This window comes from Puma concolor, chromosome B2, assembly GCF_028749965.1.
Source record: "Puma concolor isolate L17-30 chromosome B2, mPumCon1.1.hap2, whole genome shotgun sequence".
NCBI classification, from domain to species: Eukaryota; Metazoa; Chordata; class Mammalia; order Carnivora; family Felidae; genus Puma; species Puma concolor.
The window spans coordinates 16,426,016-16,436,875 of record NC_141671.1 but is presented as its reverse complement, the minus strand read 5'-3'; the positions used below and the strand labels follow the sequence as shown (position 1 = coordinate 16,436,875).

At 44.5% G+C, this 10,860-nt stretch overlaps 1 protein-coding gene across 6 annotated transcripts in view; it reads left to right on the top strand.

The window, feature by feature from the left end:
* The first annotated feature begins 1,975 nt into the window (after nt 1-1,975).
* Nucleotides 1,976-10,860, top strand: part of PHACTR1 (phosphatase and actin regulator 1) — a 570,997-nt gene continuing 562,112 nt past the window's right edge. For 2 of the 6 annotated variants that reach the window (XM_086706269.1, XM_086706266.1), the window contains exons 1-4: nt 1,978-2,132; nt 2,372-2,780; nt 4,140-4,276; nt 4,678-4,830. In XM_086706269.1, coding sequence (XP_086562395.1) covers nt 4,728-4,830 — 103 coding nt within the window. In that variant the 5' untranslated portion in view covers nt 1,978-2,132; nt 2,372-2,780; nt 4,140-4,276; nt 4,678-4,727. Of the gene's footprint in view, nt 2,133-2,371; nt 2,781-3,348; nt 3,397-3,444; nt 3,570-4,139; nt 4,277-4,677; nt 4,831-10,860 lie in introns of those variants that run through there. The other 4 variants (XM_086706265.1, XM_086706260.1, XM_086706261.1 and 1 more) reach the window with 4 other exon arrangements.

The following is a 10,860-nucleotide window of genomic DNA, read 5'->3' as shown; positions in this document are numbered from 1 at the left end:
AATATATTGCTTTCCATACTCGTTTAGCAAGCTGACACTTAACCGTAGACCTTCAACCTGGGTACCCCATCAAGGAATCCAAAATGCTACCGCACAGTAAGAGAGCTTCTAATATTAAGATTAAAGTGAGTTGGGTTTGTGGGGAAAAGAGAAACATCCCGAAGATTTCATGCATGGAGGAGGCAGAACCTCATGTAGTTCCACACGAACATAAAACATGGGTTTCTAGAGAGCTCTGGAATATAGTAAGGCAATCGAACAAGTAAAATTAGTGATAAAATTGTCGATGACCTCTCTATCTCTTAGCAAACAACCAAAGTGACTCCGATGGAAGTCAACAGGATACTGCAAAAAGAACAAAAAAGCAAGCTATCTACTTACAAATCATGTGACCTCCTTTCCCAAAATGTTTGGGTCTTGTGCCATCCAATAGAATAAACAAGTATACCCCCAAAACAAATTAATACAAGCTGATGTCTTTACCGGTCTCCGGGTTCTATCTTGAAATATACGTCCATTTTGAATTAATCAAATACTGTTTCCCTTTGTGTATAGAGCACTCACACACATATCCCCGTGTCTCCAACCTGAATCGAATATACACATCTCTGCCACGTCATGTGTTTGTAACAATCCTGGATTATTTGTTTCAGCCTTACAGTTCCAAACTCCCATATTCTAGTACCACCGATATAAAAGATAAAACTTCACTTTGGCCTCTTTTAAAATAATTGTTTATTTCTTGCTCACTGAGATACGTCAACCCTGTCTGTATTAACTTTCAGAGCTGATGTCTGGAAGATGATTTGGGCTGAATTGTTCAGTGCTGCATTAAGTGTTAGCCTGAATCCTTGTTCTCACCTTGCCTTCTTCTCTGTCTGGTTCTATTATACCTCAGAACAATGGGCCATTATAAATGGTGCTTTTGTGCAGATTAAAGTTATAAAACAGAGCTGAGCTGATCAGATGGTGACATTGGGTTTTGCACATGACAATGCTTCCCACCTTTAAAAATAATTCCTCACACAGATATTCCTATATGTAATCCACATCAGTGCTCTCAGAGAGTAAAAGAATATTTTGAACATCGATTTCAGAAGCTGGTCATATTATGTTAAAAAAAAAAAACAACAGTTGTTAATTATCTAGCAAAATGAAGTCCTCATTTTGCATGTGAATAAGCATTCCCTTCCCGAATATATTTATTTCTCTAAGTTGAAAACTTCCTCTGAGCTTTCTTAAATCATGGCCCTTTTATATTACATGTGCACTTTGTAAGACCTTCAAATGTACCTTTCTTGGTCAGCTCTCCAGAAATGATTGACTTCCAAACCCATCCCCCAACCTCTGGGAATCAAGTCTGTTTTTCAAATTTCCAACTTAACATCTCCGTCTTCAATCACACATTCATCTGTGCTCACAGAAATGTTTGGTGTTTGCCAGGAGCAGTAGATTGCGCATTCTCTTTCCCTCCCTCTTTCTCTCTCTCCCTCTCTCTCTCTCTCTCACCTATGAGTCATTACAATTTCAGTAGATTCACAATAGAGAGTTCAGAACCTGTCGCCCACACCTCACTGTAAGCTAAAGAAACCAGAAGACAGCTTTCTCCTCTTGTAAATGTCAAGTGTTCAGCATGTCTCCGTCAGAGGGGGAATAGATATGTACAGCTTACAAAAGTAAGTCCTTGGGTCTGGGCAAAGCTTTGAATATTCTGCTCCAAAGTGGACTTTCCCCACCAGAATATATGATTGGTACTTTCAGCTTCTTCTTTCATCAGGCTGAACTCTGCAGCACCAGCTTTGTATCTGATGTGTTCTGATTGGGTGGGACAAGACAGACGGGAGATTTTCAGATTTGTCTCCAGAGCAGCAGGACTGCGTCTATGGGAGGGGCGAGTGTGGTGGTCTTCGGGCCAAGACTTCTCAAACGTAGCTTCTCTTTTCTAACGTCCAACACACCACACATCGTGCCACGCTTGCTACCAATTCTTCTTGGTCAACAAAGGGTGGTAAACCCAATATAGGGCTGGCATTTGGTCATCATTATGCCTCTCATGAACACATCTTCAGGTTCTGTGTCCAAAAGTCCTCCGGAGGTTTGGTAGAGAAGATACCCCATCAAAATAAGCTCAGGTATCTAACCAAAGTGTCTTCGTTTGCTGCTGGGATGATTTTGTTACATTCAGAAAGAGAAGAATGCATTTAGACAGATTGGCACGATTGGGACTGGAGATTTGACCAAGCAAGCAGAGGCAGGGAAAGGAAGAAAGGCCAGGGAAGAGGTGGGGGGGGGGGGGGTGAAACCAGATGTTCACTCTGGATCGCACTCCAGAAAACAGCTCACAATTATAATTCCCCACCTTGCTCTGCAGCTCAGAATACAAGTGGCGTTGCACCAAACCCTACCCAAGCAGCCGTCGTGATTAGAAAGTACTCCACACCTTGGAGAACTGAGGAGACATGAGCATAATTTTAAATGCAAATTAAATTGAGGGGGTAGCTGAGAGAACACATAAAAGACAGGAAAACAAAACCTTTCAATTGTCTTAAATTAGCAGTCTAGCGTGTGCTAAAGAGCAGTTGCACTCAGATCCCTTCTTAGGGCTTGCTTTTCATCACAATATAAAGGGGGCAAATCCATCACTTCCCTCCGCTCAGCGCTCTTGAACTGAGATTGAAGGGAAAATTAGAAGCCGCTCATTTGGGCTTCGAGCTCAGCAGCGTCGTACGGTTTCGTTTCATGCTCCGCGGTGTCCTGCTGAAAGGGGCCAACAAGTGCTGGTGAGTACCTGCTAACTTCAAGACTCTCCCTCTTCCTTTCATCTATCTTTTCTGGCTTTTACGCGTGGGGGAGGGGGCCTCCCCAAAGATCTATGTTCTAACGCTTTTTTTCAAAGCTGGGAGATTTCAGGCAGCTTTTTAGGCTTCTTCCAGTGACTGAGTCGCAGAAGGAAAGAGAGTTATTTTCAGCCTAGATGCTGGTGACTGATCTATGTATTAATTATAACAGGGGAGCATTTAACATATGCTAGCTAAAATGGCCTTTCCCTGCAACCCATAGCCAGCATTAGGGTAAGAACTGAGCGCCCCCAATTTCTGGACAACTTTTCTATCATATTAACTGGTTAATCATGTAATGCTGTTGTGATTGCTAATCAAACTGGGACTGGGGGCTATCAACATAAATTATCCAACCAAAACCCATTTTTAAAGGACTATGACACTTCTCTGTATACGAGAGGGAAGGGGTGATGGGGAATGGACCACATGATGGTTACATGTCGATTTCGACGGCGATGATTTTGTGCCAAAGTTTTATATGGGAAACTGGTCATTTTCTTCCTTCACCGTGGAGGATACAAAGAGGCTGAGGCTGGCGTCACCTTCCGTTGCTAAGGTAACATGTTCTGGCCATTTTATCTGGTAAAGGAGGTCCAGTGGACTGTATACATTATTCATCGCTGTTCTAATCAAACAATCAAAATTGTTTACTTTCGTCGGGAATTTAGTGAGATCAAAGCCACTGTGGCTGAAACTGTTCTTGCTTTTATTGCCGGCAGTTAGTCCTTGGTGGTTTTTTGTTTTTTTTTTTTCTGTAAGTATGATTTGCTGTTGGGGTACCTTTGGGTATTTCTTAAAGTTTCCTCTTACCAGATATGGTTTCTTAAATTAAAATACGCACCGTTAGAAAAAGAAACGAATTGGATTAGCCCTCCGAGCTTGATTTTAATGACATTATCTTGTCATTTCTTTCCTAAAACATCCTGCAGAAATAGAGATACTTCATTTGCGCAAGTATCAGGGAAAGGCTACATATGCTAAAAAGAAGCCAACAGACTGAATGTTTTTTAATGAAGTGCATCAGCTTCCTGACAGGCTAGTGCATGATAATATTAGGGGAATCATTGCAATTCTGAAATAATTGTTACTGCTCTACAAACCAGAATTCTTTCTCAAAAGCAGCCTAGGTCAGGGGCAAGCAGGTGATGATCCTGTCGCACCTTGTAAAACGTGCTGCAGGGAATCACCAAGAAGGAAGGAATTCAAGGCATTTTTACAGCAAACATGTCAGCATGTGTCATAAACGCAAGGCACCTATAAGTGGAGGCTCGGATTCCCAGGCGATTCTCACTGTTCTAGGGGAATCAGAGCTCCCGGGACCAACTGAGGATCATTTCAGAACGGCTGATGCCATTCGTCAGATGGACCTTTTGAAAACGGAGAGCATATGAATCTAACGGCATATTTTCCAGTTAACACACAACAAGGAAAGACTGGTATGTTATTCCTGTTTAGCTTGGATCATGTGTTTTTTTTTTTTTTTTTCTGAATGCAATATATTTCTTTTCATGAATGATGATTAAATGTTGCATTTTCTCAACACAGTAGGAAAGGTATGTTGAGGGGTGCTTTTAGCATTGAAATGTCAGTCAAAGGAGGGAATATTATAATGGGACATTTCTTATTCCAAGATGTTTAATATATATGTGTGGGTATAAATATATCCTTATATAACAAATATAATATATTGCATCTACATATCTATTTAAATACATATATTTAAATACATGATATATTATTAATTGTATATGTGTGTGTGTATGTATATACATATATGTTTTTAAAAATCTATTTGTCAGTCCAAAATATTGTGGATTTTTTTTTCCCTTTTTCGTAGGTATACAAGTGACTATTTTGTCTTGAAACTCTGCTTTTGGAACCTCAAGGATGGATTATCCCAAAATGGATTATTTTCTGGATGTCGAGTCGGCTCATAGACTCCTGGATGTCGAGTCTGCTCATAGATTCTTCTACAGTCAAGGAGCTCAAGGTAATAAAAGGCGAGGAAGAGAGGAAACTCCTCTCTTTTGCATGTTGGTTTTCTATTGACAGTATCTACCACAGGCGTCCAATCACTGGGATTCCTAAATTGATCACGAATCTTTGCCAAACTATGGCTGAAATGGAGGCAGGCATGTAATAGAATGGATAAGTGCAAACTTTTGGGATGTGGGAAAGAAAGGAAGAAGGAAAGAGAGATGAAAGAAAGAAAGAAAGAAACCATCCTACTCAACTTGCGGTACAAACGTCCCTTGGAAAGCTCTGTTAGGAAATGCTTCCTCCCCACCTCCTTGCGCCCAAGGCACGGGTTTGAAAGGTGTCAGGAATGCTTTCCCCGCTGCCTCCCCTCCCCCGGAAAAGGTTAAGTTTGCAGCCACTACGCTAAAGGAGATCTAGGACACACTGACCTATCTGACTGAACTCCGGCTGGATTCGGGGCTCCCCGAGATAAGCTTTGTGCCTCTAGAGCTGCCTTATCTATTTTAGATGAATTCAGCTACTGCTCGAGGAATTAACCGTGCACTCGGGGAGCAGTGAGGAACACGCCTGTTCTAAAGTGGGGCTGCTCTGTGCGTTTTTATTACACATTTCAGGAAGGTCAGTTAGGCTCCAGTGTGCTTGCCCTTCCACGGTGCATTCAGAATGTTTTGCCAGCACGTTAGAAAGAAGCCGGAGTGTTTTATGGAATATCCTGATGGGCAGGAGATTTTTTCAAAGCACTGTTTTCTTTTTTTTTCCATGCAACATTTAGAGTATCCAGTCAGGGCAATCTGATGATGGGATGGGCCTCCCCCGCATGTCAGAAGTGATGCACTGAGGAGAAAGGCAGAGTTCATACGTGTTCTCGAACAGAGAAGTAGTCAGATTCTTGGAAGCCAAACGGCAGACCTGAGAGGGAATGCCGTGTGGACCGTCCTGGCGTCCCTTGCTGTTAGGTGCTGGTGGGCACTTCACACGGGGCTCTGATGGCATCTGGCTTTCCCCAGAGGTCTCCTCTGCATTGGTTTCATCTCACGGCCAAGCCAATTTCCCATGGCAACCTCGAGGGCTTGCAAGCCTCTTTCTTCTCTGCGTCCGTTTTCCTGGGCACGATCCAGGCTTCCTCAAGTGGAGAGGAGCTAGAAATCATCTGGTTGATTTGCTCGGGTCAGGGTGCTTGATAAATTAGCCCAAGTGATAGGATAGCTCATTCTCCTCGTGCCCCTGGTTGCAAGCGTCAGCAAATGCTACCTTCAGCCACCTAAAGAGAACATGTATGCTGAAGTAGGAGAAGAGTGAGAGTCTGGCCAGAACCTCCAGCCTCTTCTGGGTCTGCAAGTAAGACGCTGGAAGTAAATGGAGGAAAGGGGGCCGAGGCTCAAGCCTGTCACCAGTCCCGTGTTTAAACATTCCCGTGTCCGGATCTGAGCGGGACAGTAATGTTCCGTGGTGGGGTCATCTACATGAGCTGCATACCCTTCGGCAGAGCAGAGAAGGGGGCGCCCTTCACGATCGGTATTCAAGATGCCCACCTTGCCTCTTGAGTAGGGACGGTTTAAGCTTTCAAGAAGCCCGTGGGCTCCGGGCTTTCACGGAAGGCAGGCAGGCAGGGTGTGGGAGGCTCAGAGGACTCAGAGCCGCCTGGTGGTTGTCAGCAGATGGATTTGGGGGTGGAGTGGTCAGAATTGTCACCATCCGTGACTGCGGTTTAGACAGCAGAGCTGGGATGACTAGAAAATGCAGGGTAGGTGGTAGCATAAGCCTCTGGCGCTCCCGATAGCACCTTCGTTTTAAGGTCATGGGAAGGATGTTCCAGGCAAAGAATCTCGGATTTGTAGCGAGGTTGAGGGGTCCCGAGACATCACCTAGGCTGACTTCTCAAAACCTCAACCTTCCTGGAGCCGAAGGGCAGGTGCAAAGCCGAGGAGTCTGCATCGTAAGCAAGAGCTCCAATGATGATTACCAGCACCTCGGTCTGGGGGCCCGCAATGAAAAACCAGTCTGCCCAGTCCAATTTCTTTCCTTCATCCCTGGAACAGGAACACTTTCATCACCAATAGAAGCAGGGTGATGCATGGTTACAGACCCCGGGACCTTGTCTAACCAGGTTCAAATCCTAAGTCTGCCCCAGTGAAGCAGGACAAGTTCCCCTCTTTGATCTTCAGTTCTCTCCTCTGCAAAAAAAGAAAAGAAAAGAAAATGGAGACAATAATAGCGCCCAATTCCTAAGTTGCTAAGAGTCTTAATACTGTCTGCCACATAAGAAATGCTATGTGTCAGCAAATCGATGAAATAAATCTCCCTGGCAAAAGGCTCTCCCTTCTTATGTTTGAGATTTCATAAGGTAGCCATTGCCTGGCAAATAAGAATATGGCCTGATAGGAGTTTTACCTCCTATTTTTAGAAAAAAAAAAAAAAAAAAAGGAAGGAAAAGAAAGAAAGAAAGAAAGAAAGAAAGAAAGGGAGGGAGGGAGGGAAGAAAGAAAGAAAGAAAGAAAGAGAAAAAGGAAGGAAGGAAAGAAGGAAGGAAGGAAGGAAGGAAGGAAGGAAGAAGAAAAAAGGAGGGAGGGAAGGAAGGAAAGGGAAGGAAATAAGGCAGGAAATTAAATTTTCCATAAATTCTAAAACAATGATTATTTTCTTGTCACATCAAAACCCCACTCAGGGCAAAACAGAAAACTAGTGAAAGTTTGTCTTGGTAGTCCCTATCTGCCCAGCCCTCCATTTCACATGAAAAGTGAGACCCCCCCCCTCCTCCCCACACCTCCCCTAGAGCCCCTCCATCCAGGACCGGTGAACCCCCTTTCCTTTCCCCAGTCTTTCCTGGACAACCAGCCCCTCAGCCTGGTAAAGGGCTCTGGGTGAGTGGGCAGAGGCCTGAGGACCACGGTTTGCATCCCTCCCTTTCAGAACCAGATGCTTGTGTTTGGATGGATGGCCACGGCCAGCATCTCACCAGTGGCCAGGCTCTGAGCACCAGTGGCAAGGGGGCAGTATGGGAGCTGGCTCTCGGAAAGGCATTTGAGGCAACTAAGGTTTATGCTGCTATAAAGCACAGCAGCTCCCTACCTGGCCAGCCCAGCCCGGGGACAGGGGCATGATAGGTCTAGTAGCCCTGATTTGATGCCCTCTTCTCAAAGAAGTTCCAACTGGGGGGGCACTTGGGTGGCTCAGTTGGTTGAGCGTCCGATTTTGGCTTGGGTCAGGATTTCGCTGTTCGTGGGAGCCCGGGGATGGGCTCTGTGCTGACAGCTCAGAGCCTGGAGCCTGTTTTGGATTCTGTGTCTCCCTCTCTCTCTGCCCCTCCCCCGCTGACCCTCTGTCTTTCAACAATAAATAAAACATTAAAAAAAAAAAAAAAGTCCAGTCGGAAGCACAGTATTTAGCTGAGCACCTGGAAGTTGGGTGACCTAGGATTTGATCCACTACACTTGTGTGTGTGTGATGATTGCCTTGTTGTCCACTCTCAAAGTCATGTTGATATTTCTACAGACTGGTCAAGTGTTCGTGTAGGTATAAATACTTGTAAACAGGAAAGGAAGGAAATCTGAGTTTTATTTTCCACATTACCATCCTCGTATCGATTTTATTTACAAATTCACAAACTTCTTAGAAACCACCCTCTTCTCTATTAACTGCATGCAAAATGGTTATCTGAGGCCATGATACCAGAATTATAATGTTTCTGACCCCATCGCAGTTATTTTTCAATTCTTTTTGGAAAGTGGCAAAAAGCCAACCCCGAAGTAGAAGATGTTTTTAGCTGGTAAAAGTCAGAGAAATCCCAGAGGGTGAAAAAGAAGGGGGAAAACAAGGCAGTCTATCACGGGACAGATTCTTTTGAAAGCCCCAGAGGTTTTCAAAAGTCAGTCATCTTCTGCTCTGTGGAATAAAGCAGGTTGCTCTGTGGCCCTTCATTTTTTCTTGGTTTGGCTCCAAGTTAGGGAAGATGAGCCCACCTCTCTGGGGAGTCTGCTTGAGAGCGTGTTGTGCTGCAGAAAGAGGAAAAAAAACTAGGGTCACCCTGTTCATCATCCGTCAGTGAAGGATCTTCTCCCAATTCATCTGTGAGTGTTTTGTCAACAGTAAAACCTGCTTACCTAGAGAGAGTTCTGCAAAGGTTGCCATTAACTTGAAAAGAGAACTCTTGAGGTTGAAGACACGCATGGCATAGACATCCGCCACGTCCCGACATCACACAACTTGAGCTCACCCATCTTCCAGGTTGCTGACAATGACAACTCACACACTCAGCTTCAGACTCTGCCATTTTTTCTTACTGAACGACTGCATTGGGAGAGAGATCATGTTCTAAGATCGCAAAATTAGCATCATGGGATTTTCAGGTCGAAATGGACACCATACATGGGCAATTCTCTTTGGTCCCTCCGAAAACCAGGTGAAATGGAACTTGGGAGGGAAAGTCCCGGGTCCCAGTGCTGCATTTACAACCACCCACCGGGCTGGTCTGATGAATACTGAAGGTTGAAAGCCACTGCTCTGGATCGTTAATCACGTGCTATTCAGAGTGTGGTTCTGAACTAACAAGCACCAGCGTCAGCTTGGGGCTGGTTGGAAATACAGAATCTCAGGCTCCCCGGCCCTAGAAAATCAGAGCCTGCATGGTAACAAGATTTCCCGGTAATTTATGTTGGTTTGAGAAGAAATGATGGAATCCAGGGCATGTTAGAAACACCTGGTAAGCTTTTATGAACTCAAGACCGGAGTCCCTGGCAGACCAATTAAATCAGAATTTTTCGTGGTTAGCCTTGTACTTGGGAATCATTTTAATTGTCCCTGGTGAGTCAAATGTGCAAACAAGACTAAGAACCACTGACCTCCCGTTTTATAGTAAAACAGGTTTTAGCACATCGTGCAGCTATTTTTCCTATCTAGGTCTTTCCCTTAAATAAATCCAAGCCATTGGAAAGGTGCAAATGGACTTTTGAAAAACAGGACTGGGCTACACATGGGTGTACCCTCTGCATGTTCATTGTATCCATTAATTCTCAAAGAAATTTTGGGAAAGAGGGATTATGATGCGTATTTCACAGATTAGAAAAGACGCATTCAGAAAGCAGCAGGGCCAGGATTTGAATTCGAGTACTTCTGACCCCAACAACCTCACAGGTAGTAAAGGAGACATTTGTGACCAAATCACACATCCGGAAATGGTAAAAGCTCAGAGTGGTTCTACCACATGCCCAGATCACACAGCTCACAGCAGAAAGTGGAGACTGGAACCAGGCTGCCTCTTACCACACACACCTATGCCCTCTCTGCTGCCCTACATTTCTCTTCTCCAAGAGCATCAATATCCTTGGACAATTAAATTTCCTTCAAAATGGGAAATACGTCAAAAGGCAGCCAATTGACTAGAGTCACTAAGCAATCGAATTTATGACTCCTGCTCACAATTTCCCCCTTTTATCATTTTAAACAACCATTGGCATTGGAGCCACGTGCTATATTCATTTCGTCCCAGTGCATCTTCTCTGTCTTGTCCAACCGAGGGAAATGCCGGCTTTGGCAACTGATGAGCGCCACAGTTAACAGCTAAGAGTCTCTTCAAGTCGCATTTGGAAATGGAGAGGAGTTCGCTTAAACGTTTCTCTCTCAAATGTTTCCTCCACCTTCTGCTCACCCTGTGACATCATCAGAAGAGCGGGCTTGTCAGTCTTTGGCCATGAGTTGAATGTACTCTAAATCTAAACTCTAAACCCCTGGGTCTTCTTGACTTCTTACTCCAAGAGACAAAGACCTGTGATAGCCCTCAATTAGTTGCAAGTCATTGGCGACAGTCATCGGCACAAAATGTGCTCCCGCAGTTTCCTCTCCTGTACTCCATGCAGGACCCAGCCCCAGTGTAACCTCCTGTGTGAAGCCTTACCTGACGTTTCCAGAACTCTCTCTCACAGCGTTCCGTTCTTTGTCATGTTGTAATTCTCTTTTCACCATGTACTAGCTGCATGAGCTCACATGAGTGGCTTCACGTCTCTAAGCCCGAGAGTCCTCATCAAAACGGACAGAACCCCAACTC